Source organism: Mus musculus, chromosome 5, assembly GCF_000001635.26.
Source record: "Mus musculus strain C57BL/6J chromosome 5, GRCm38.p6 C57BL/6J".
Lineage (NCBI taxonomy): Eukaryota > Metazoa > Chordata > Mammalia > Rodentia > Muridae > Mus > Mus musculus.
In genome coordinates, this window is record NC_000071.6 from 121416253 (window position 1) to 121443457 (window position 27205).

Genomic DNA, 27205 nt, shown 5'->3' on the forward strand with positions numbered 1-27205 from the left:
TCACAGGCCAGAGGAAGAAGGCATTGGATCCTCCTGGGTATGGATGGTTGTGAGCTGCCACGTGAGTGCTGGGAATTAAACCCAGGTCCTCTACAAAAGCAACAGTCCTCTTTTCTTTTAAGCCATCTCTCCAGTCTCATTGCCTTGTTCATTTTTTTAGACAGCCTTACTTAACTCTGCAGCCCTGAATGGTTTGGATCTTCACATGTAACTCTGGCTGGCCTCAGATAGTAACCCTTTGCCTCAGCCTCCTAACTATTGGAATTACAGGCCAGAGTTATTAGTCCTGGCAAAGCTATCCTTTTTTGATTTTGGAGACAGAGTTGTGCAAGTAGGTCTGACAGGTCTGGATTATATGGGTCACAATAGCCTCCAGTGTAACCTACCCTGGCTTCTGTCTCGTGAGCTGCCAGATAGGCATTGACCATCACACCTGCACCAACTTATCTTATTATTTCCTAAAAGGGAGTTTTCTTTCAAACATTTTACTTCTATATGATGTGTGTTTTGCCTGAATACATGTCTGCATCATGAGTGTGTAGTTACCACGTAGGCCAGAAGAGAGCATCCGATCCCCTGGAACTGGAGTTAGTCACAGTAGTGATGACCTGCAGTGTGGGTGCTGCGAACCGAACACTGGTCCTCTTCAAGGGCCACCCTCTGGAGTCACGTGTCATCTGACTCCACCTTCTTTAGAGGACGCAGGTTGTCTCAATGTTCTGAGCTACATTGATGATGTACTTGCTACATCTCTACCGTTTAACTCTTCTAAGCAATTTTTGACTTCTGCTTTAAAATCTCATCATCATTCTTAACTCATCAGTGCTTCAGAGATGTGTCACTTGAGCCTCCCAGGCCTGGCTGAGTATACACACACACACACACACACACACACACACACACACACACCCGAAGCCCAGTATGAATCATCAATAATTACCAAAATTCATTGCTAGAGAGTAGTTTTGTATTTCGGAAGCTGATTTTGTGAGATAGTAGTGTGTATTCTACAAGTGAGTTTATTTTCTTGCAGGAGCAGGGTAATGCGATGTTGTCTTTCCTACGATTGGATTTTATTCTAAGACATGAAACCAACCTACCACCTTTTATATTTTTGATTTTAGAGAAGTTGACAAGTGAAATTCAGAGTCGGGAAAACAAATGCATGGCCATGTACAAGAAGCTGAGCAAGTGGCCGGAGTGCAACGCCCTTTCCCGACGCCTCCTTCTGAAAAAGTGAGTCGGTGCCATTGCTCGAGAGCCATGAGCCTGTGAAGGCTTCTGGGCTTCTATACTGATGCTGGCATGTGTCGTGAGAGGTCTGGGCATATTTGAGATGTTTGCAGTGTGATTTATTTTGGGATAAGGTTTAATGGTTCCTTGGCAGTGATGGCTGAATTGGGTCTTGAGGATGAGCACCGTATCATACTGGCCTCCACCCCAGCCTCTACTTAGAATTTACTGGGAAGTGTTTCGTTAGGTTTTTGATTATTTTGAAAAGCCTCAGCGTCTCACAATCTCTACATTGCCTTCTTGGGACGGGGGGACGGGGGGACGGGGGGGGTGGATGTACACGGAGGGCATGATTAGAAATTCAGTTGCAGTCACGGTTCCTCAGGCAGCTTTGTTACATCGTGGGTTTAATCCTGTGTGCATCATCTGATCTGATTTTAGCTCAGATGACTGGCAGTTCTATCTGACTTATTTCGATTCTGTCTTTCGACTGATTGAGGAAGCCTGGACGCCGCCTGCTGAGGGGGAACAGTAAGTGGTCACCCTTCTCACTTTCATAGCTTCATGTTTTTATTTTTCTTTAAGTAAGGAGTGATGTATATGCTGCATAGTTTATTGTATTTTAGGAGTCATTTATTCTACTTGTGGTTTGCCAGCGTTTGTATCTATATATGAACCATGTTGTGCCTGGTGCTCAAGGATGCCAGAAGAGGACATTGGATCTTTTGAAATGAGAGTTGTTGACAGGCATGAACTAGTATGTGGGTGCTGGGAACCGAACCCCTATAAGAGCAACCAGTGCTCATAACTGCTGAGCTATCTTTCCCTCCCGCACGTTATATTTTAAAGGGGTTGGTTTGATCAGCTTTCATTGAATGACACCTTGGGTGGAGTTTCTTAACCTGTGTCCTCAGATGGTTGTTGTCTTTGTGGAGTTCCAGTACCTCTTTCTGTGTACTGGGAGTTGACCCTATGCTAAACCTTTGCAGCACTGAACTGTATCCCTAGCACAGAGCTGCTGTTTTGCCCTAGCCTGAGTGCTGGGATTATAGGCATGTACCAGAATGTCTGGATTATAGTGGTGCTCTGTGATGGAGCAAAAGGACTTCCTTGTGCACCAGCAATGCTTTATCTTCTAATAATACATTCCTTTCAAAATAACCTTTTTATTTTGCTGTAATGAACACGTACATCCTGGAAGGCTCCTTTACTGTAATGAACGCATGCACCCTGGAAGGCTCCTTTTAGTCCCCATATGGCACTTGGTCTCATTTGACCTACCAATGTGACAAATCCTGACAGTACCTTGCTTCCCCACTTGCTCCTGTTGTTTGTTAGCTTAGCACTGTGTGCCATTAGAGAAAGCATTCTGTTGTTGTTGTTTTGGTTTTTTTGTTTTTCAAGACAGGGTTTCTCCTTATAGCCCTGGCTGTCCTGGAACTCACTCTGTAGACTAGGCTGGTCTCGAACTCAGAAATCCGCCTGCCTCTGCCTCCCGAGTGCTGGGATTAAAGGCGTGCGCCACCACGCCCGGCTTGAGAAAGCATTCTGATGTGTCTTCTTCCCTAAGATGCTCTTTCATAAGTGCTAGATGGAAATCTGCTTCTTCTTCTTTTTTTTTTAAGTGGCTCGAGTAATCTCTCAGATATTTCATAATTCATCAATGTCTCTGCTACTGATAGTAATTGGGTTATTACAGAGTTTTTCTTTCTCCTTTTTTATAGGTAATACTAAGCAAGTTTGAATTGAATCTTTTCTTTTCCTAAGTAAAAGACTTATTTATTTATGTGAGTATACTGTAGCTGTCTTCTGACACACCAGAAGAGGGCATCAGATCCCATTACAGATGGTCGTGAGCCACCATGTGATTGCTGGAAATTGAACTCAGAACCTCTGGAAGAGCAGTCAGTGCTCTTAACCGCTGAGCCATCTCTCCAGCCCTTAAGTTGAAGCTTTAAAAAATAGTTTTTGTTTTGTTTTGTTTTGTTTTTAAAAGCTTCATAGCTGGGTATGGTTGCGCATGCCTTTAATCCCAGCACTCAGGAGGCAGAGGCAGGTGGATTTCTGAGTTCAAGGCCAGCCTGGTCTAAAGAGTGAGTTCCAAGATAGCCAGGGCTATACAGAGAAACCCTATCTTGAAAAACCACAAAAACATAAAAGCTTCATTTAGCCAGGCGTTGTGCACACACCTTTAATCCTAGCAATCAGGAGTCAGAAGTAGACGCATCTCAGAATATGAAGCCAGCCTGGTCTACAGAGCTAGTTCCAGAAGAGTCAGGGGGACACAGAAATCCTGTCTGGAAAATCCAAACCAAAACAAAAGCTTTATCTTACCTGTTTGTGTGTATGTGTGTACTTGTGTGCCACTACACGAGTCAGAGCAGACCTTGTGGAGTGTGTCCCCTCCTCTTCCTGTGGGTCCTACCATGGAGCTCAGGTGCTCAGAGCCTCCCTCAGAGGTGCTTTGACAGTGGTTTCTTATCCTCAGTATCCAGATCAGAGGTTAAGAGTGATTTTGTAGCTTGTTACCTATGGGATCAGGCTCATGGCTTTCTCACATCTGCTTGCCCTTACTTGCTGGCTCCCTGGGGCTATAACACTGCCACCCCAAAGCCCTGCTGGGACAGATGCAAGCCCAGCCCTCTGAGCATGTGAGGCAGGTGCACATGCTCTCTTGCTAAGCCACACTTCTGGCCCTTGAGTTTTCTTTTGTGTCTTTGAGATACGGTCTGTGTAGCTAGCTCTGGCTGTCTTGGAACTCTATAGACTGGCCTGGTTTAGAACTCAGGGAGATCTATCAGCCTAGCCTCTTCCTCTGGTGTTGGCAGTCCTTGACTTTTTTTGCTCAGTCTCCTGCTGCTTCCTGCAGGAGGGGCTGCAGCGTGACATACGCGGCCACTGTTCGCCTGTTGCTGCTGCTGTCCATAATAGCATACTGCCGTTTCTTAAGATCAGTCTGACTTGTGCTTCCTCCCAGCTCCTTAGAAGGGGAAGTACACTGCTCTGCAGAAGATGCTGTGAAGTTTATAGAGGACAGGATAACAGAGGCATCACAAAGCTCTCGACATGTCCGAGGCCCACACCTAGCTAAGCTGGAGCTCATCAGGCGCTTGCGGAGCCAAGGCTGTAATGACGAATACAAGCTGGGTAAGAAACCTTAGGTGGTGGTGAGCCCTGAGAAGCTGAGACCACCCCCAAATCTTGAGTGCAGGCCTCATTATCAATATGCTTAATATGCTTATTACCTGAACATAGCTGCCAAAGATGGTTGATTTACAACATCCATCTGCTGACCGTGGTCGGCTTGGCTTTTTATATTCCTGTCTGTTTAGTCCATTGGGTCCTTGCTGACCTAGTTTAACGAGAAATTTCCAGTCTCACCATTTTTAAATTTCTCAGACAGTGTGAATGTTCTCTGCTTTTGCTTTTTTAAGAATGGATCTCACTCAGTAGCGGAAGCAGCCTTGGAACTCCGCCTTTCTGGTGTGAGCTCCCTCACGTAGCTTTACTTTTTAGGAGGTGGGAGGGTGGCCTGGAGGTGCCCTGTAACTGAGGAGAACTTTAATCTGCCTCTCCCTCCCGAATGCCGGAATTGCAGGTGTGCCCACCACACCTAACCCGTACTTTTTTCTTTTATTGTAATTTTTATTTTATTTTTTGAGATGGTGCGCTGTGGTTAAAGTTGTATGCCACTGTTCCTGGCTTCAGACAAAGTTAAATTAAATAAAACAGATCCTTTTCGATCAAGTGTGTCACTCTAGACATTGCCTCAGTCTGTGGGTAATTGAGTGCCCTCCTCTTTAAGGTGACCCTGAAGAGTTAATGTTCCAGTATTTCAAGAAGTTCGGGGATAAGCCATGCTGCTTCACAGACCTGAAGGTGTTCGTTGACCTCTTGCCTGCCGCCCAGTGCACACAAGTACGTGGCTGGCCCTTGGTTCTGCTCGTGCCTGAAGTGTCTGCTTGCATGCTAGTTCGGGGGTGGGGGGTGGGGGGCAGTACAGTAACTGAGCTGCGGCCATAGTGCTTGGCATTGTCACATCCTGTCAGTCAGGTCTAAAACCAGCAGAGAGCCACACTCACGACTTCTCCCCAGCAGTAGGGCTGGCTCAGATTTGTCACCTGTCAACAGGAACTTCATTTTCATTTTTCTGAGATAGGATCACATGGCCCGGGGCCCTGTATCCTCTGCCTTTTAGTGCTGACATTCAGAGTGAGCAGTGTAGCCTGGCCAGCTTCTCATCTAGAAGCTTGCACTTTGTAGCCGTGACTGCTTATGTCCTTACCTGCAGGGCAGCCATCCACAGCCATCCATTACCCATTACCGGCTTTCAACCTTCCCAGTGCTGCAGCCCTCTAATACAGATCCTCCTGTTGTAGTGATCCTCAACCATAAAATATCTTGTTGCTACTTTATAACTGTAATTTTGCTACTGTTATGAACTATAATGTAAATATCTGATATACAAGATATCTGATACGAGACCCCCGTGAAAAGATTGTTCACCTCACAGAGGGGTCACAACCCTGGTTGAGAACTTCTTCGCTAGACTGTTTCATACTCAAGATGCTTAGTGCATGTTCCAGAGCCATCCTTGGAGTCCTCTGCCCACTGAAGAGCAGTGTGCCTGCAGTGGGACAGAGCACCAGGGCATCGATAGGGCCTGGATAAAGCTAGTAGTTGCCATCGACTTACTCACTAGTAACCTGTGAGTGCCGGAAGCCATGCTGCCCATGCCCAGGCTGACGCTGTGTGACCTTTCACCCCACAAGGGTCGAGGGAACTGAGGGCAGTGGAGTGCCATGTCTTTATCCACTAGGATGCAGCACTTCAGCGAACTTGGGTGACTGTCTAGGGCACTTGTGTGGCACATGCCTCGTCCCAGATCCTAATGAGAAGCCCATCGTGTCAGTGGGGTTCTGAAAGACTCTCTCTATTGTCTTAGTGGAACTTTTCTTGGGATGCTTGTGTACAGGACTCAGACCTACATACAGCCTCTGGGATAAATTGTAAAATGCAGAAAGAGTCTGGGTCCTAGGAGCATTTGAAGGTTTCCACGAGAGAGAAATAGTTGAGTGGGAAGCTTGGTCTGGGAAGGCTGTGTCTGAATGGCTGTCCTATAGAAGAGCGAGTAGAGGAGGGAAGACATGGTTCAGAGAGAAAAAGGAAGTAGTCGGGATCCCCCAGAAGGACAGTTTTATTTTGGAGGAAATGAAGGTGAGAGTCCAGGTGGTCATCTGGACCAGATCACTCAAGCACTAGTGAGCAGGTCATGAGCTGAGCAGCAGGGGCAGTGGTCGGCAGTGGCTCATACCCAGCAGTGCTGATGTCCTGGGTGGGGTGGCACGGCTGCTCTGAGGACTGCTCCTTCCTGTGCTGCTGACACTGATACTTGGGCCTGTGTAACACTGCCTTCTGAGAGATGCTCAGTGAGATCTCAGTGATTAAGAGCGCTGGCTGTTCATAGAAACCCAGGGTTGATTCCTGACGCCCACACGGTGTCTCACAGCTCTCTATAACTCCAATCCTATGGCATCTGTAGTGCTCATGGAAGCGTCTCTTCTGCTCCACATAGTGCACAGACAAATGAGGCCAAACACCCACCAATACCCACAATAAAATGGGTGGACAAAAAGGATTCCTCGGGGTCTAGTCTGTATAGCAGTGGATGACCTTGAACTTCTAGTTTGCTTTTTGCTTTCATGTCCCCAGGCATGGTTTGCGTGAGCTAGGGGTTGAACAGCAGCTGGTAGTAGAGAAGGCACAGTACAGCAGTCCTTTTTTTTTTTTTTTAAAAGACTTTATTTTATATGAGTGCTCTATCTACACATATGCCTGCATGCCAGAAGATGGCATCAGACTCCTGTATCATCATTGCAAGACACTACATGGTTGCTAGGGTTTGAACTCGGGACCTCTGGGAGAACAGACAGTGCTCCTTAAGAGTATGTAAGGTTAAGAACCGCTGGGCCATCTCCCCAGCTCAGCAGTCTTCTCGAAGAGTCTCTCAGGTGTGGCATGGTGTGGCCTTTGTTCATCCCATCTGCAGTTCATTAACCAGCTCCTTGGAGTTGTTCCATTGTCGACGCCGACAGAGGATAAGCTTGCCCTGCCGGCCGACATCCGAGGCCTGCAGCAGCATCTGTGTGTTGTGCAGCTGACACGGCTCCTTGGCTTGTACCACAGCATGGATAAGAGTCAGAAGCTGGATGTGGTCAAAGAACTGATGTTAAGGTACCAGCACGGACTGGAGTTTGGTGAGTAGCAAAAGTCAGGCAGTGTTCATCGCATGCCCCTGCTGTCTGAGTACTGCTTAGCTTTCTTAGTCCTGTTGCTGCTGCTGCTGGGTGGTTTCTGCTCCTCTCGTCAGCTGGGCTAGACCATGGCTCTTAGATGAGTTCATGATTTGTGAGGAATTTCACACTTGGGAGCTGTGATCTTATATCCTCATAAAGGCTGTGTGAAGCAGAGTAGTGTATGCTGTAAGGGAAATGTTGAGTGTAGAAGCAGGGGCTTCAGACAGGGTTTGCTCTGCTGGACACACCTAATGCTAATGCACACTGCTTGGTAGAGGTGTTGCATGAGCACTGCTGTCCAGAACTGCTTGGCAGGGGCGGTTGGGCCCTGGTTCTTTCCCTTCACCTCAGACTTCTTTAGATCGTCCTATTGTGGCCAGCATGTGTTCCTTCTCCCCTGGATTCCTGTTCCAGTTGAGTGTGAAACCTTTGGTTTGTGTTGTTACCCCCCCCCCCCCCCAATCCATCTATCCACCCACCCATCCTTTCCCCCATCCATGCCCTTCTTCCCAGGGATGGAGGCCAGGTCTTCATGCACACAAAGGCAAGCACTCTATGCCCATTCTGCATCCCAGGTTATTATTAAGGCTTATATTTGTCTTCAGTACTCCTGCTATTCCCATTTTCCTCTTACCTGCTTGTCATTTTTCTTCTTTAAAAAGCAAACAAGAGCTTCTTGTAGCAGTACTTGTTGAATAACTATTAAAACCAGGTGTGCTTTTCCCCTCCCAGGGCGCTCTTGTTTGAAGACAGAGTTGCAGTTCTCAGACTATTACTGCCTGCTCGCTGTTCATGTGCTCATTGATGTATGGAGAGAAGCAGGTAGGACATCTGTGTCAGCTCCTGAGCCTGCTGGACGTGGAGGCTCACACTGTGCAGACCGCACATCACTGTGCAGACCGCACATCACTGTGCACACCATGCACTGGGCCTTAGGCCTAGCTCTCCCTGCCTTCTGATGAGTGTGACCCAATCAGCAACTATCTGATTGGTTTCTAAATGTATTTGAATAACAAATAATCACTGTGAAACAGATCTAGAGTTAAAATAGAACCACACTGATTCAAAAGCAGATGGGCAACCCCACAGAACAAAAAAGCCCTTTTTATTTAGCTTAAAAAATATTAATAAGTGATTTTTTTAAAATTGTTTTTTGAGACAGGCACTCACTTTGTAGCCATGGCTCTGAAACTTGCTCTGTAGACCAGGCTGGCCTGAAACTCAGGGATGTACCTGCCTCTGCCTCCTGGGGGCTAGGATTAAAGATGGGGACCACTACAGCCCAGCTTCACATCCCCCCCCTTTTTTGAAGATTTACTTATTTCTCAATATGAGTGGTGTTTGTGCATGTATGCATTCATGACAGAATAGCCATCGGATCCCATTACAGATGGTTGTGAGCCACCATGTGGGTGCTGGGAATTGAACTCAGGACCTGTGGAAGAGCAGCCGGTGCTCTTAACCTCTGAGTCATCTCTCTAGCCTCCAGCTTCCTTTTTTTAAAATAACATTTTGTATGTTTGTGTATATGTGTGTGGATACATGTGCCATCACTCATGAGTTACAAAGATCACTATGTGGGACCCAGGGCTCAGACTCAACTGCAGGCTTTGGTGGCAAGTACCTTTATGTGCTGAACCACCTCTCTGTTCCTAATAGCAGTTTTTTTCTTTTAAGTATCATATGTGATATTTTTAGTACAGTTACATATGGAATAAAATGATAATAGCTTGTAGGGTCTGTCTTGTGGTTAAAGCCCTTCAGGGGGAAGGCTAGCTAACATCCTCTTGTTCTACATCCTGGATTACTTTTGCACAGCTCTATTTAAGCACTGATGTAACTACTTGAGGACTTTGTATTTAGGGGAATTTCCTCTTTTTTTTTTTTTTTAAGGTTTATTTATTTATTATATGTAAGTACACTGTAGCTGTCTTCAGACACTCCAGAAGAGGGAGTCAGATCTCATTATGGATGGTTGTGAGCCACCATGTGGTTGCTGGGATTTGAACTCGGGACCGACTCTGTAGTCGGTGTTCTTAACCACTGAGCCATCTCTCCAGCCCGGAATTCCCTCTTTTGATCCCAAGTCTGTATCTAAAATTTTTATGCATCCAAACTCATTCATGATTCATTGTTGTTAGGAAATTCCGTGCTCTTAAAGCTGAGTGGATAATGTGTTTTGATTCCAGGTGAGGAGACTGCGGTCTGGCAGGCCCTGACTCTGCTGGAAGAAGGCTTAACCCACAGCCCATCCAATGCTCAGTTCAAATTGCTACTTGTTCGGATCTACTGCGTGCTGGGTGCATTTGAACCAGTGGTGGATCTCTACTCCAGTCTCGATGCTAAGCACATCCAGCACGACACCATTGGGTTGGTAGTATACACTCTGAGTACCGAGCAGGCAGCTGCATGGAGCCTAGGAAGGCATTGGGTTGGTAGCATACACTCTGAGAACCGAGCAGGCAGTTTCGTCGAGCCTAGGAAGGTCACTCGTGTAGACTGTAGCAGCGCAGGGCTCCAAACATTAGCCAGAGCGCAAGGGTTTGTATCTCCGACTGCTTTAATTATAATGGTCAGTTGCTTTCCCCAGAGATAGTGCCAGCCATTGTTTGAGGCATGCTTGTGCTCTTTTGCTGTGTGTATCCTTCAGACTATCTTCTGTGAGCTATTGCCACTGACCCAAGACTTCATTTTGAGTTTGAGTTTGGGCTATGTTATGTAGTTATTCGAATTTAGGAAGAGAATATGGTGTTCATTCTTGTTATTATCAAGGTGTAAAGAAAGAGCTCTCTTGATTTTCTTTTAATTTGATCCCATGAGCAGGATCATTCTGGCAGGGGTTTTGGGGGTTTTTTGGCCTGCTTTCTCTTCGCCATAGTAACTTGATGCCTAGTATTCGACAGTAGAGGGAAGTAACTGATGTTTTCTCTGTTCTTCCTCCCTAGCTATCTTCTGACCCGATATGCTGCATCCCTGGGTCAGTATGCTGCTGCCTCCCAGTCCTGTAACTTTGCACTCAGGTTTTTCCACTCCAACCAGAAAGATGTAAGTGAAACCCACTGGTATCATGGCTTGCTGCTGACTGCCTGGTGTAGAGTGCACCGCCTAGGGTCACAACACAGAGTCCCCGGCGCCTGGCTCTTTAGCTGGCAGGTGCCCGTAGACCACTAGGGAGAGGTATTGAATTTGCTCAGTGCTCATGTCTATAATTGAATCCTTAGAAATGTCCGTTTCTAACGGGACACTAACAGACTGAGACATCTCACGTCCCTCAGCTTTGCGTTTCACATGCTATCCAGGGACTTTCCAAGATTTCCAATCTTGGAGCAAGGGGCTCTAAGTTTGGTCCAATAGCATCCCCTACTGCATTTAAGGGCCAGTTTGTTAGAGCTGCCCAGGGCAGAGTCTAGGAGGGTCTGCATGTAGTCATCCCTGCTGCTCCCTGGGCCCACGTGGTTAAAGTTCTTTCAGGAATCCACATGGTCTCAGTTGATGGTCTTGCAAAACTGGAGCAACACCAGGAGCTAGTGTGCAGAGACGGCGAGTCTTTAGAGTGGCCACTACTGCTGTTCTTCTTGTGTGTGGCTAAGCCTCACTTCTTAGAGTTGGGCCATGCCTGGCTTAGCCAGTAGCTTCCTAGTTTCCTGGTCTCTCAGCATCATTGAGCTTGGTGAGGAAGTTGCCATCTGTGACTCATCTTGACAAATACTCTTGAGTCTTGAGGTCTTTCCTTTAAAGTCTGTCTTCCACGTGCTTCTTGAGAGATGTGTTAAAGAATAAAGAAGCAGGGCAGACAGATGTCTGAGCAGTGTGTGTTCTGCACCATAGGTGCGAAGCAGCTGAGGATAGCTTTGATCCTAGAGAAGGCTGGCCTCTGCCTCAGCCCACTCCATCAGCTATCTGTCTGCTTATCCTGTGGGGACCTTCTCCCTGATGACAGAGAAACCTGTGACCACACAGCACATTGAGGAATGTGTGCTTGCCATCTCTTTCTGAGGGATTTACTAACTTAAGAATTGCTTCCTCATCTTTCATTATTCTCACTCTTCTGTATTTATAAGGAAGAGGTTAAAGACATTTAATTTATTGAAGACTCTTAAAATTTGAGACAGGGTCTTGCAATGTAGGTGAGGCTAGCCCCAAGTGCTCTGTCTTCTTGCCTGGCCTCAGAGGAATCAATGTTTTGCTATGTTGCCTGTGGCAGGAATCACTAATGTAGCTAAATGTACATGATGCTGAGCCTGATAAATTACCAGTTTACTAGTCAGGGAATAGTAATCCTCTCCTTGAGTTTAGCTGGGGCTACTTTAACCATTCTCAAGTACACCATCTGTGAGGACCAGAGGCAGTGCTGATGCCCATATCTATAGTAAGGAAATGGAGCCCTGTGCCTGTTGGGGTAGCCTAGTCTTCTGCAACTTTCACTTGTTCTGGGGGTCCCTGGATGCTTCTTCCCTTGGGCTACTAATTTATTTCGCTTCCTAATTAGTTCTTTAACAAAGCACTTCTTAAATAGGCAGTCTGCTGTTGTTAGGTGGCTCCGTGCTATGGGGTTCAGTTACCCTTGGATGGTCCTGCTGTCTTGTTAGGTGTCACTGTTAGGTCTTCCCATTGCCAAAAGTCAGCTAGTTTTAAATGCTCCCTTTTGGGGGACAGAGACATAGGACAGTGGTTAAGAGCATACTGGGTTTGCAGAGGGCCTGAGTCTACGTCTGGTGGATCGGGACCATTTGTACCTCCAGGTCCAGGGGATCCACCCAAACATACATTGGATAAATACAAATAATAAGGGTATTTGAAATTTTTTTCTTTGAAATCTTTATTTTAGATATTCATATTAGTCATCATTTAAGGTCTGATACCTGTGTGTTTTGCTAATTTTCATAGCACTCAGGGTTCATTTTTAGGGATTCTTCTGGTGTCTGACCGGGAGTAGGTGTGGATGCATGCTCTGGCAGTAGTCTTTAGAGTGCTTATGGCCGCTTGTTTGGCTGTGTCCCATGAGGCGCCAGGCTTCAGCAGGGATGTTCTCAGCCTTCTGCTACTGCTCCCTGGGCCCTTGGCTAGCCCTGCAGAGCCACTGTAATGTGGCATTTGAAGAGGACTATCTCAGGCAGATGCACAAAAACTGCAGCCACTCCTGGTGTGTTGAGACTGTATTTTTCTCCTGGTTGTCCCTTGTTTCTGTCATGTAAAAGCTGTTGTCTGTTTTCTCAAGTGAAGTTCTGTGGACTGCTCAGACACTGAGCTCCCATTTTAGGGAAGGCTGGTCTCATGTTGGAACTGCAGTCTGCCCAGAACCACCCAAGTCTTGTTTGCATCCTGGCTAGCTTGAAGTGTTTTCAAGCTGTAAGCTCCCATTGCAAGGGTTGGCAGTTAGCCCTGCTGTGTCTTCTAAGTTGGGGACTATAGGAGAGAAGTCTGACTAAGTGTGGGCCTCTTGATGAGGCATGCCAGTGTCCTCAGTCAAGCTGGCAGTCAGTCCTACACCCGCAGGATCACACATAATCTTTTTAATTTTCTTGTGTCCGTCCGTCTTTAATCTCTCCAGATACTGCAGGCAAACAGCTGGCCGAGGTGTCCCCTGGGGGTTTAAAAGCCGCATCGAATGCAGTTGACTTAGCACCCGTGGCGCAGCCCCACGGCTTGAAATGAACCCTGCGAGGCTGTGTATCAGAGGGTATGTTGTTGACTATTGGCCTATTTTTCTCCTGGGCAAATTACTCAGGCATAGTGGAAATGGGGGCAGAGCAAGCAATAAAAACTAGGCAAAAACTAGCTTTTCTAGACAGTGTCTTTGGGGCAGACATCAGCGTTCAGCTAAATGCTTCCCTTGGCCCAAAGGGGTGATCTATCTTCTGATCCTAGTGGCCTGGGCCCACTCTGAAATGTTCTTCCCTGAGATTTGCTTGTGTTGTGCCAGGACTTTGTGTAGAACTCTCTATCTTGGCTCTGCTCTGCAGCATCTCATCCGATAATTTTAATCTGAGTCACAGTACACTTGGGAGCGCTCCCTTCACTTGCTTGTCTGGGGCAACTGAGCAGTTTGTGTGCTCAGGAAACTTGGTTCTTGATGTCTTCCTCGGAGTCCATTATGACAGTCCTATTGGTGTCTTGTTTGGTGTCTTCTGTCCTGCTGCACAGCTCATCCATCACCTTGTGTCTGGTACCCACCTAGGAGCAGTGTCTCTCTGAAGGAGAGTGGTTTCATTTTGGGTGGGCTATGGTCGTGTGAGTATGGCATCCTTAGAATCTTTGAATATAGCACAGTTTGTCTTAGACGCAGACTAAATGGTGTAAGATTCCTGTTGGAATGACATTTGCCAAAGTCTTGGCTGTTGTGATAGAAGATCCTCTAGGTCCAATTGTCTTGAAAGACATGACTGCTAAGTCAGGACTGGAGATGGCAACTGCTGCCTCGGGGCTAGCTGTGTAGTAAAGGAGACATTGACTCTGCTGCAAGATTAAAGAGAAGGGCTGGGCGTGGTGGTGCACGCCTAATCCCAGCACTCGGGAGGCAGAGGCAGGCGGATTTCTGAGTTCGAGGCCAGCCTGGTCTACAGAGTGAGTTCCAGGACAGCCAGGGCTACACAGAGAAACCCTATCTCGAAAAAAGGAAAAAAAAAAAAAGAAAAAGATTAAAGAAAAAGATTAAAGAGAAGGAATGTTCCCCATGCCTGGGACCACTCTGTGTGGCCCAGACCTCCAGAGACTGACTAGGCCAGCCTTGCTTCTAGTTTGAATGGTTAGCTTGCTGGCGAGTGTTGCTTACATTGCCTGACCAAGGGAGTATTTATACCAAGGTGATGTCTTTCCTCCTCAGACCTCAGAATACATTATTCAAGCTTACAAATATGGTGCATTTGAGAAGATCCCAGAGTTTATCGCTTTTAGGAACAGGCTGAATAATTCTCTCCATTTTGCACAAGTACGCACTGAGCGGATGCTGTTAGACCTTCTACTTGAAGCAAACATGTGAGTACCTGATGGGAGGCAAGGATGGACTGAGGGGCCAGACCTGATGTTCATGGCTGTCAGTAGCACGGTTAAGGGAAAAGGGAGGACAGGAAGACAGGGGAGATACAGAGCCTTGACCCTGTCGTAGAGAATGCTGGAGGGCTCTGGCTGTGGCTCTGGCTCAGATCTAGTAGGAAAGAGGTCTGCCCTGGGGACCAATCCGGGTGCTTACCCACTATCCTGCTGGTTTTCACTCGCTATGTAGTGAGATGCCATGACTTGTCTTGGTTCCATTTGCCCTCATCTGAGACCATGTTTTCTAAAGTCAATCCTTTCGCTCGTTCCAGGAAAAGAAAGTCCTGCCTAGTGTTTTCATGACTATATTGTTATAAGAATAAAGCTTTAGAGCAGGGGAAGACAGCTCAGTATGTAAAGCACTTTGGTAAGGGTGTGAGTTCTGATCCCCAACATCCATGTGTAAATCAGGCATGGCAGTGCATGCCTGCAGCCCAGTACTGACAGGAGGTTCTTTGGGGCTCACTGGCCAGCCAGCTGAGCCACATGGTGAGGTCCAGGTTCAGGGAGAAACCTGTCTCAAAACACAAGGTAGATAGAGACAGAGGAGAACACCTGGTGTAGACCTCTGGCCTCTCTAGGTATACATAGTCGCACACATCTCTCCTCCCCGCCCCCAAGTCTAAGCAAACCTTCTGTATTACAGATCAATTAGCTTGGCAGAAAGTATCAAATCAATGAATCTGAGGCCAGAGGAAGATGATGTTCCATGGGAAGATTTGCGAGACAACAGAGACTTGGATGTTTTCTTCAGTTGGGATCCAAAAGACAGGTAAGAGGAACTCAGCAGTGAACAGTCACGGTGAATCCAAAACGTTAGGAAGATTCCTTTATACACAAACACGTGCTCACCGTTGGAATCAGAGAGCAGGGACACAGCCCATCCCTCTGTGTGCTGGACTGCCAAGCTGGGTCTGTCCTTGGCGTGCTGTATGAGCTCCGAGTGGAGGGAGACAAGCTTCACCAAGATGCAGGTCCTTAGGCTCTGGAGAGGAAGGCGAGGCATCTTTAGTGATTTTGGCTTTCCTAACATCTCAACCTGGCATATATAAACGCTTTTAATCTCTGTTAGGTTTCAAAGGGTTATGGCACATTGACAAATTGGTGTCTGTGTATGTGTGTGTCTGCATATATGTGGTGTGTGAATATATGTGTGTATATATAAGTACAAGTTTATTATTGTTTTTTGAGCAATACAGAAGATAAGTTTATTAGCCAGGTATAGTTGTTCTTGCCTGGAGGCAGAGGCAGGCCAGAACTCTGAGGCCAGGGCAGTCAGGACAGCCAGGGCTTCACAGTGTGATCTTATTTCAGGAAACAAAAAGGTAAAAATACTTAACAACTGATGTCTTATTCTAAGCCACACGCAGACATGAATAGCCCAGGCACGACACACTGACAGACATGCCATGTGCTGCCGTTCTGCCCTCTTTGCATCAAGTGTTGAGCAAGGCCTCTGCGTGGCCTGTTTCCCGGAGTATGTTTTAGAGCTCACTGCACCCTCTGGCCCTGTGGCACTGAAGTGACGATGAAGATGTGAACTTCTGCACCACATTTCTCACTGGTGGGAGTGAGTGGGGACAGGAGGACCCAGGAGAAGGGTCATGAGTGTGCCTTAGTGTCTGTTCACTGCTGCCTTCCCCGTCCCTGCTCCATCCCTAACCCTGCTGAGCTTCATGGCCTGCCTCCCTCACATGACCTCCCAGTACCTCTCTGTGATTGCGCCTGTGGAGAGGTCAAACTTCATGTACCTTTGAGTGTTGAAAAATTGTTGGCCATTTCCAGAGCAGTCGTCTAAGAACTGGGCTCACTTTGTGACACTGATCTAGATATTTTAGGTCTCTGGGTTCAGCTTATGCTAGGTGACCAGCAGTTTTGTTTAAAACTTTTCGGCATGTTGATGCCCACCAGTGATCCCAGCACTTTTGAGAGTCGAGGCAGGTGGATCGGGAGTTCAAGAACATTCTCAGCTACACAGCAAGTTCAAGGCCTGTGTTATAAGAGGCCCTGTGTCAGTGAGAGAAAAACCAAACTTTCTGGGATGATTCTGTCATTTTTTTGAAGCAGCTCATCAGCCACTGTGAGAGCAGCTCCACTCTTCTCTATCCCAGCCGCTCGAGCATCCTTCAGACTGTTGTCCTCTAGAGGGGCCTCTGGTCACATAGATGAGAAGCACAGTCTTCAGAAGGGTCAGAAGGGACCAACAGCTCAGTGGGGGAAGGGCTCGCCATGAACCCCAGTTCAGTTCTTGGACCTTCCTGATGGAAGGCCTCCATGACCTACAAACACAAAATAAAGAAGTTTCGTTTTAAAAGGTATACACGGCCAGGCCGCCGGCGCACGCCTTTAATCTCAGCACTCGGGAGGCAGAGGCAGGGAAGGCTTTGAGAGTGAGTTCCAGGACAGCCAGGGCTACACAGAGAAACCATCTCAGAAAACCACACAAGCCATAGGCAGTGCTTTCCAGTTCCACAAACACTGCTGTGGGGAGAGTCTGCTTCACTGGGGCCTGAGCAAGGCAGCTCAGAGAGGCAGGGGAACACTGCTCTCTCCAGTTCAAGAATGGAAATTAAAAGGACTCGTGGCCACAGACGTTCTGACCAGGCTGAGATGGTGTCTGCTAGACTCTGATGAGTTGTGGGACCTGATACAGTGTCACTCTGCTGTGTTAGAGTCCAGTACTTGGGAGGCAGAGATGCAGATGGGTCAGGAGTTCAAGGTCATCTTTTATAGCAAATTTGGGCCATCTTGGGCTGTATGAGACCCTATCTCAAAAAGAAAAGGAAATAAAGGCCATCTCAATTTCCTCATTTGTATCGACATTCTCAGGGTAACTAGGAGCTACTGAGGTGAGGCTCTAACTACAGCTTCTCTTCTAGCAGAGATGAATGCATGGCTGCGGTCAGCAGGCTGGGTAGGGATTGGTTATTGCCTTGTATTTAGGTGATGTGTAACATTTATAGCCTTCTAGTAGCGGGGTTAAAATCCAACCTGTCTGCCCTAGGAAGTTAGGGCACAAACATGTAAGACCTATGTGTGAGGGCTTTGCACACACTGATTTGTAGCTTACCAAAACTACACTGAGTAAGCTGGCAGAAAGACCTGCAAGGCAGTGTGTAGTTGCTATACTGCACCACTACAGCTCATCCCAACCAAGAGTATGTGGAGGGCCAGGGAGAGTCTGGGGCACTGGTTTCTTTTCCCTCCATCCAGGGGCAGAAGCTGTAGTCAGTAGGAAAGGGTGATATTGCGCAGTGTGTGCTGTTTCTGCCAGGGCAACTGGGTGACGAGAGTACAAGGTGTTTAGCAGGCGGCTCTGTCACCAGTACTAATGGTGTGTTCTCACGGCCACAGGGGCTGCTCTTGCCTAGCTGCCTGGCATCAGCAGAGGGCAAACCGTGCAATGGTGCTTCTGCAGCATTTATTTATCACTAAAGAAATGTGGCTCAAAGTTAAGACAGGTCAGCCCGGTGTCATCCATTCCTTTCTCAGGAAGAGAGAGGCCACTGGATCTAAAGAGACTGTGCCTCAAAAAGAGATGGTGCAAGTGTTACCACCAATATAGGATTTTGTGTATTTTTTGGTTCTACTTGGAATTCAGCCCACACCTTACAAAGGGTAAAGGTGTCCTGTGCCATTGAGCTGAGCCCCAGTGCAGTCCTGCGCTCGTGTACTTGTATGGAGAGATCGGAGGCTCTGGGAGCCGGGGGACTCCTGCGTGTCTGAGTAACTTGGCACTTTTACCACCTACCCCGATTGTCTGGCGTCTGAACGTTTTGTATCATTCATCTTTTAATCCTCAGAGCACACACTCCTCGTGGGGAAAGGACCTGTAGGTAAGGCTGCCGTGCACAGCCTTCTGTTGTGAGGCAGGTGGTAATCAGAGGCTTGCACTGAGCCAGGTGAAGGCAGGACCTGTACTGAGGTATCCTGATAGGGGAAACCAAAGGCTCAAAGCTTTGGAGGCAGCAGGCTGAGTAAAATGGACGCTCTGGGAATGTTTCTGTTTAAGGAATGTTTCTGAAGAGCATAAGAAACTCTCCTTGGAGGAAGAAACCATGTGGTTAAGAATTCGCTCCTTAACGTTGAGGCTGATCAGTGGACTTCCAAGTCTTACCCACCCTGTGGAGCCCAAGAACTCAGAGAAGATGTCAGAGAACGGTGTGTCCTCCCGGATCGACATCCTTCGTTTGCTCCTCCAACAGCTAGAGGTGGCCGTGGAGACGGGGAAGCGGTTTATTGAGAAGGAAATTCAGGTATCAATAAGTATTTGCTGTTGGAGGCGCAATAATTATCCCACCAACTGTGGGCGTAACAGAGAAGGAGGGATGGACAGTCTTGGCTGGGTATTGCTCTGTCTAAACCCATTCGTCAGGAAAAACTGAACAGCAGCTGTTGGAGGGCTTTTTCTTCCCCCTTTTCCCTTTGAGATGGGTTCTTGGTGTATAGTTCTGGATGGCCTTAAATTTGAAGTCTTCCTAACTCAGTATTGGGACCACAGGGACACACCACCCTGCTTCACTAATACATATGGCCTTTTCCTTGGTACTGTGGGAGTCAGTTGCTGGCTTTCTGATGGATGGATTTCTGTTTTATCCAGCACTTTTAAGCCCTGTTTCATACTTTGGTTTTCTGTCTTTTTCCAGTACCCCTTCCTTGGGCCTGTTCCCACCAGGATGGGCAGGTTCTTCAGTTCTGGCTGCTGTCAGTGCCAAGTCCAGTCCTTCCATCTGGTCAGCGACATGTATGAGCTTGACACCAGTGGCTTAGGTAAGTATGCATGCAGGGGCCCGTGTTTACTGGACCTTTAACATTAAGAATGTAGTAAGTGCCATAAATGATAAACCCTAAACTTACGGGGAACCAGACAGACTCATATGCTGAGCCCCAGCTGCATTCCTGCATGCTGATGGATCTGCAGTGCAGGCAGCATAACTGGCAAGTCCTGCTGGAGAGCCTGAGACAGTCTGTCCAGAGCGGCAGCCAGTGTCCCTCCTCCATTGGCAGCTCTGCCTTTCTGCCTCTGTGTCTTTCAGTCGTGGGATTAAATGTGTGCATCTCAGGGGAAAGGCCCCTGCTATGACTTACTTGTTAGAATTGAGTTAACTGTTGCACCTTTTCAGAGTCTTACTACTTCAATTTATTTTATTTTATTATGTGTATGGGTATTTTGCCTGTGTGCATTTCTATGCATAATGTGCATGTCTGGAGCCCTCTGGGCCAGAGTAGGGAGGGTCATATCCTCTAGACTGGAGTTACAGTTGTGAGTCACTATGAGGGTTCTAGGAATTGAACCTGGTTCTTCTACCACAGCAGCCAGTACTTACTCGTAACTGCTGAGTTCTCTCTCCAGCACCAACTTTTTGGGGTGTTTGTGTGTCTCGGGGTGTGCAGGGGAGGGCAGGTGCCTATGGAGACCAGAGTTGTCAGTTGGGTTGGAGTTGGGGATCCAGGCCATTATGAACATCCTGAAATGTGTACTTGGAATTGACCTCAGGTCCTCTGTACTCTTAACTGCCAAGCTATCTCTCCGGGCCCTGCTGCTGTAGGTGTTTGTCATTTATGTGTTTGCTTACTTAGTCTGTGTGTACCACAGCACTCAGGGCAAGGTCACAGAACCAACTGGATCTGGGGGATCAAACTCGGCTTTGGTGACAGTGGCTTTCCCAGCCCACAGGGTTTTTTCAGCACAGCTTGTGGGCTGGGCTTGAACTCAGTCTGGTTGCCGCAGTGTGCTGGGCTCTGGGTCACAACTCTATGCAGTCGTGCCCAGCTTATTGTTTTTTCTTTAAAAAACAAAACAAAAAAATTCCCAACCCATTGATTGCTTGTTTTTCATTTTTAGAGGGTACAGTGGATATACAGGAACGAATAGAAAATAGTCTTGCATCTTTACTAGAACTATTGAAAGGTAAGTTTTTATTGTAGATTCCTGAATTGTGCTTGTGTGTCTGACAGTAGCTCAGTGTATATAAATATATATGGAAGGGTTTGGAAATAATAAGCTTTTCTTTTTAATTTTAAAATTTATTTTTTCATCTTTAAAGTTAAAGTCTTTGTTTTTGTGTTTAGATGGTCTTCATGTATGTCACCTCACAGTGGCACAGGGCTGCTAAACCACCCAGTCTGTAGTTTATGACAGCCCGTACTTCAGATCTCTCAGCTGATGGCTAGCATGCTTTTTTGTTTTTTGTTTGTTTGTTTGTTTGTTTTTCCAGACAGGGTTTCTCTGTGTAGCCTTGGCTGTCCTGGAACTCACTCTGTAGACCAGGCTGGCCTCTGCCTCTGCCTCCCAAGTGCTGGGATTAAAGGCGTGCGCCACCACTGCCCGGCTATAATTTTTAAGACTACTTTTTATATTTTGGCGACTATAGCACGTTAATTGTTAAGACTTTTTACTTTATATGCCTTTATATATTGAAGCTTTGTGTGAGGGAAGTTTTATCTTTTGTCTTCTGATGGTTCTGAGGACGGTGTCTGAGACTGAGAGCAGGCCAGGCAAGCACTGGTGCTCAGCTCCACTCCTATTCACTGGAGCTTTAATTTGTTTGTTTGTTTTTTTGTTGTTTTTGTTTTGAGATGGAGGTCTCATCTTGTAGCTCTAGGCAGCGTGGAACTTAGTATGTAGACCAGGCTGGCCTCAAACTTAGAGATCTTCCACGCCTCTGACTTCCAGTGCCACCAGGCAGGCCTGGCTTGGATTAAATTTTTATGTTAGTTATTTTCAGATTCTATATTCTAAAAGCATCAAAACTTACAGAGAATAATATCATAAAACCTTTTCTCCCCCTCAGGTGTCTTCAGCACATGTAAAGGGGACCTCTTAGAAGTTACAGATGGCAATGTGAAGACCCAGCCTGCAGTCCTAGAGAATCTGGTCTTCTTCGTTGAGGTGTGTCTTCCTCCTGCTGAGGGCCTGGCTTTGTCGCCTCGTCTCCGCAGCAGAGTGTGGGCTTTACACCTGCAGCTTGTCACTGATGGTTTAAGACACTAGGTGCCATTTTGTCATTTTTCTAAGCTGGCTTCCTCTGCTGTGCTTAGGGACAGCATCTGAGTGGCTCTTCCTCTACGGTTCACCCTCCTTGGGCTTTGCTTGAGTTCACACAGCCACTTGTTTTACTAATTGCCTAGCATTCTGTATTTTCCAGGCAGCTGGAGGAGGATAAAATACAGTGTAGTTTCCTTTTTTGAAAATGTTAGTTCGTGTGTAATCGAGACTGGCCTTGAACTCTGGACTCAGCTGCAGCCTCCTAGGAGTCATGGGCATATGCCAGCACCCTGATAGCAGCAGGACTCTTGATTTTAGTCAGATTCTTTCTGTTGTTGTTTAGATTTATGTGTATATTGTGTTCCTGTGTGGGTTCATGTCTACCTTGCATACAAGTACCTGCAGAAGGCCAGAGCTGCCGTGTGGGTGCTGGGCACCGAACCCAGGTCTTCTGTAAGAGCAGACAGCCTTCTTCAGTGCAGAGTGTTCCCCCAGCCGGTGCTGTTGAGTAACCCAGTGTGGGATAGGAGCCAGCTGGATGCTCAGGGCACACATCCACTAACTGCTGTGTGGAGAGCTCCCGCATGCTGGGATGTGGGCTTTGCACTTAGCAAAGGGACACACACGTCCTCCCTCTCCTTAGGGAAGGGAAGGAAATGGAGACTAGCAGAGGGAGAGCCAGGAGGAAGGACAATGCTATCAGCTGTTGGAGCAGCAAACTGGGACAGATACATAGGAGACACCATCCAAGGAAGAAGTGTTTGTGCTGGCGCATAGTCACAGCTGCCAGTCCTGGTTGGCTTGTCCCTTTCCATGGTCACTGGTTGGCTTCTGCATAACTGCCAGTGCCATGACTTTGTCTCTGGCTGCTATGCAGATGCCTTAGTGTAACTTTTGCTGATGAGCTTGTAAACTTCCTCTTTCAGACTATTTCTGTCATCCTTTGGGTGTCCAGTTACTGTGAAAGTGTCTTGCGACCATACAAATTAAATATCCAGAAAAAGAAAAAGAAGAAAAAAGAAACGAGCATCATCATGGTAATGACAAAGAGCAGCCGACCGCCTGGCCCAGCCCGATTGCCTCGCCTTCCGCTGTTTCCCTGCACATTCTTAGAGCTGTCAGGTCTCTGAGGCATGTTTGCTGCAGCCTTTCCTGTAAGGGCTGTGCTGTGTTGCCTGGGCTTGTCCTGACTCTTGGTCCTCGGCCTCCCCAGTAGCTGGGACACAAGTATGTGCTGGTTTTAAGACAGTCTCACTATGTAAGGCAGCTGTCTCTCAACTTACATTGTCCCTGCCGCCCGCCGCTTCCCAGGTCCATCCTTAAAGTACCATGAAGATCCTTCCCTAGGTCCACTGAAAGGACAGTGCAGTGCGTCCCAGGAGCTAAGTTAGCAGCTAATGGGTTTCTCCAAAGTGGGTCCATTCATCCCTGTGCTCACAGCATCAGACATGCATGCTGGGAAGTTATCACACCAAGCTAGAAAAACGGGCTGTTTGGGAAGCTTTTAACGGCTTTTTCATCTTCTTCCCCCAGCCTCCAATCTTCACCAGTTTCCAAGACTACGTTACTGGACTTCAGACTGTAATTTCCAATGCTGTGGATCATATTAAAGGACTTGAAGCACATCTGATTGCACTTAGACTTGAGGAGCTCACGTTAGAGGAAACTTCTATCTCTACGGTAAGAGATGATGTGCAAGCAGCGAGGATTGTGCACAGGTTGAAACTTTCTCCTGAGGATCAGTTCATGCCCAGTTCATCACAGATTTCACTTATACCCAGCTTGTCATGAAATAGCTCTGTGTCTAAGCTACTCAGGAAGACTCTCACATTTTTCTTGGTCTGGGGTGCACACCTGTTGATCACAGCCTGTGCCATGTGTGCCTTACATGAGTCACCTGATGCCAGAAATGGCTTTCCCCTTCCATAATCTTTATGAACTGAAAATGCCATTGGTGTTCTGCCTGAGGTCTCTATAAACTGAGCGACTGAGTTTTGAGCAAGACTACTTGTTGTTTATTTTGTAGGAAGAAAGAAAATTTTCAAAGACTGTGCAGGGGAAAGTCCAGAGCAGTTACCTGCACTCACTTCTGGAGACAGGGGAGCTGCTGAGAAAAAGACTTGAGACTACAAAGAAACTAAAAATTTAAGGAATTCTGAACCATAAACACCGAAGGTTCCACAGCAGAAGATGACACACCACCTTCCCCAGCAAAAACAACATCTGGCTGGCATTGTTCTAATCCAGAACTTCCTCACAAATGCATGAAGGACTTTGATCGTGAATTAATTTTTGAGGTATTAAATATATACAACAAATTAAATTATTGTATATAAACCAGAAGCAGGACCCTCATCTGGGTTTACCACTCTTTATACCTGTCCATACATACAGGACAGCAACAAGAGCACCCCACCTCACTCCCAGCTCCAGGAATGGCTGGGGTGGACATTTCTATACAAGCAGCAATAGAGAATAAGTATAGCATCGACCTCAGAGCAGGTGGGTTGCTTTTTCATCATGCAGTGGGAGTTTGGGTTGGGTAGCCCATACTGTAGCCGTATGAGGCAAAAGCAGGTGTAGGAGACCCAGGAGCAGGACCCTTCCCTCAGTGGCAGGTTCCTTGTGCCATCCCACAGAACCGGGATGGACCCACAGAGGCTCAAGGGAGATGTGGCTGAGTACGTGCCACCACAGGGCACCACACATGACCACAGGTGCTCAGTTTTGGCTTCACAGCCCCAGCAGCCAAGACATCCCCAGCCCCGCTCCTGGGAGAGCTCAGCCTCAGGGCAGTGAGGAAGTCCAAGTTCTGCCCACTTTGAGGAAGAAATCTGAGCACAGCCCACCGTGAGCTTCGTAAACTGCTGAGACTGAGCCCCGCTGGTCTTCTGGGAAAGGTGGAAAAGCTGTTGGAAGAGGTTGTACGTGGTGTGTGCAGGCGAGTCTGATATTTGTGTCGTCATTAAGTCACCTTGTGCAGCTGATTGATGAGTCACACACAGATACACATATGCATAAATATGCTTGGAAACAGATTTACTACTCTAGTGCTTTTAAGGGGGGCTTTGGGATGGAAGGATTAAATATGGGTTTAACCTAGGTTTTTAAGTTTTAGGTTGAAAAAGGTATGTTTTATAATGGGCCTGATGTTGGTGTCCTGTTGACACTTAAGAACTGCATCAGGGTGTATTCATGTTGTTCACCTAAGGTTGGTGGCCTGTTCCCTAAGCCTCCAGCTTAAGAGGCTGGTCTGCGAGAAGATGAAAACTGCTCTTGATTATGTCATGCCGAGCTCCGACAGCGCTTTCCGTGACTGTTTTGTGTCTGAATCTCCTCTCTCACTTCTGTTCTTGTTCCCTGTCACTTTATTCCTGAGAGTAACTGTAAGGTGAAAAGATGACTTGGTGAGGACTGGTCTTTCCCATGGACTGCTCCAGCAGCACACCATTGCATTCTTTATCGTAACTGTCTGGGATTCACAAATCAGCATAGTGGTTAACTAATTTACTTGTAAGGAAATGTGTGCAAACTACTTTCTTACTTGTAGGATGTGCTGGAGCCTACATCATGGTTGCATCAGAGTATCACGTGCTCCATCCCCAAAAAAAGGGCCTTTTTGAATAAGATGGGTTGAAGACCCTGATTTTGACTTGCCTTGAACACCACCTTGTGGTACTGTTCTGTAGTTGTGGCCTGTTTCCCATGGGACTGGGTGGGCGTTTGCTTGCACTGCCCTGGCTCCTGGAATAATGTTTCTTGGGATATTCAAATTGTGCTGTGTGTTCACGGTCACAGATGCTCTAAATCAAGCTCTGTCAGCTGACCATGGTCCGTATGGACTGCATGGGCTGGCTATGGCCCTCAGGCATAGCTCCTTCCTCTAATGGTCTATCCTGTCAGTCTCCTGCTCTAACATGTAGGGCCTCCACTGGTCTTGTTGACAAATAATGTCATGGTGGGGTTACACTTCCTCTGTTACTTGCTGATTTTCTTACTAAATGTAGCATTTCAATCAGATCTAATTCTTACATTTTGAGATAACTGTAAAAAGAGTGAAATTATGAAATGGCCAATATCTTTTATCAGTCTATTCTTTTGGAAGCTGTCATGCACTATACATTGTGTACAGTTAAAAGTATATATATATATATATTCTTACTGAGTGAACGCCTCCTCTCCCCACGCCTGTATGTCACTAGCATCTAAGGAGAATGCTCAAGGCCCAGTGCTGCTGCTGCTGTGGTTTATATGGGTTTTGTTCTGTTTTGTTTTTGTGTGGTAAATTGATATTTAAAAACAACAAAAACCACGACTACTGTTTACAGACTGAAAAAAAACAATCACTGCTTTTTATACTACTGAGATCCTAAGTCAAGACTTTGCAAAGCAGGAATCGGGTTCAAGTTACTTCTTTGCTGTGGACGGATAGTCCTCTGTAGTATCTCCACATGATGGAGAGTGCACAAACCTAGGTGTGCTGCCATCAATTTTGTATATTTTCATAATTTTAATTGTTCGAAATTGCATTATATTTTGCAATCACCACATTCAATCTGTATATGTCTTTCATTTCAACTTTTTCAATACAAAAAGGGATTCAATTTATCTGCAGGTTTGTTGAGACTCTTCCTACTTTTTTATGTGATTTATTGGTATGGGAAATCTTCTCTTGAGAACTAAGTGCAGGCAGAAAATCAGCTTTAACTGGACAGGCTAATTTACATAAATGTTTTTATTTTAAGTTGGCACTTTTCCTGGTTCGTTTTTGTTCAGTCTTAAAAGTTAGAGCTTCCAAAACAGTGTATCTCATCTCAGTTCTGTACTAGCCCTAAATATGGGCTAGCACGGGACACTCCTATAGATCCAGCTTTAATTAATTACACATTATTTGGGGTTGTGCACAGCACATTATGTTCTGGGGGGGTAAGAGGAGGGATACAGCTTTATTCATTCAACTCTAGCTTCTCTGTATCCCACAAACATTGCATGGGTCCCAGTAAGAGTTAAAACTGAGATCCTTTTTTTCAAGACAGGGCTTAGGGCTTCCCTGTACAGTCTTAGGTTTCTTGTCCTGCCCTACTCTGCCCTATTTTCAATGGCATTTTTGCTCCTGAATTAGAAAGGGCCTCTTTACACTATTTGAAAAAATGTGCAGATTCTTTAGAATAAAATTCTTTATATTAGATCTTTACTGCTTCGGGCTACTGAGGAAATCCCTTAAGTTTTATGTAGCTGTTTATTTATTAATTTATTTTTGATTTTTTTGAGACAGGGTTTCTCTGTGTAGCCCTGGCTGTCCTGGAACTCATTCTGTAGACCAGGCTGACCTCGAACTCAGAAATCCACCTGCCTCTGCCTCTCAAGTGCTGGGATTAAGGCATGCGCCACCAATGCCTGGCTGTTTAATCCTAAGAAGGACTCTAGGCAGCCATTATGAGAGCCAGATGACTGCCCTGTCCCAGTGCTGCTGGACATGATCATCTGCCTGCAGAATGTGTGGAGACTGCATTGCCGTGACATATGCAAATCCCTTAAACACATTCAGCTCAAAATAGAAGTCATAGTAACTTAGTCTTTCTGCTCCCAAGCTCTTGAAGTTAGAAATGGTTGCAGTGAGCCCAAGCCATCCTGTCAGGACTCAGGGGTAGACTGC

At 46.7% G+C, this 27205-nt stretch overlaps 1 protein-coding gene across 3 annotated transcripts in view; it reads left to right on the forward strand.

Moving 5' to 3' along the window:
• Positions 1–26297, forward strand: part of Naa25 (N(alpha)-acetyltransferase 25, NatB auxiliary subunit) — a 44636-nt gene extending 18339 nt beyond the window's left edge. Inside the window, exons 8-25 of one of the 3 annotated variants that reach the window (XR_001784683.2) lie at positions 1125–1236; positions 1675–1764; positions 4211–4380; positions 5039–5151; positions 7283–7490; positions 8262–8351; positions 9719–9899; positions 10475–10574; positions 13081–13209; positions 14353–14504; positions 15208–15333; positions 18574–18817; positions 19208–19331; positions 20407–20472; positions 21356–21453; positions 22476–22586; positions 23083–23229; positions 23576–26297. Coding sequence is in view for 2 of the 3 variants with exons in the window: in NM_172722.4 (NP_766310.2) it covers positions 1125–1236; positions 1675–1764; positions 4211–4380; positions 5039–5151; positions 7283–7490; positions 8262–8351; positions 9719–9899; positions 10475–10574; positions 14353–14504; positions 15208–15333; positions 18574–18817; positions 19208–19331; positions 20407–20472; positions 21356–21453; positions 22476–22586; positions 23083–23229; positions 23576–23698 (2255 nt within the window). In the remaining variant the exon portion in view is untranslated. The remainder of the gene's footprint in view (positions 1–1124; positions 1237–1674; positions 1765–4210; positions 4381–5038; positions 5152–7282; positions 7491–8261; positions 8352–9718; positions 9900–10474; positions 10575–13080; positions 13210–14352; positions 14505–15207; positions 15334–18573; positions 18818–19207; positions 19332–20406; positions 20473–21355; positions 21454–22475; positions 22587–23082; positions 23230–23575) is intronic. The other 2 variants (NM_172722.4, XM_011248198.2) reach the window with 2 other exon arrangements.
• The last annotated feature ends 908 nt before the right edge of the window (positions 26298–27205 follow it).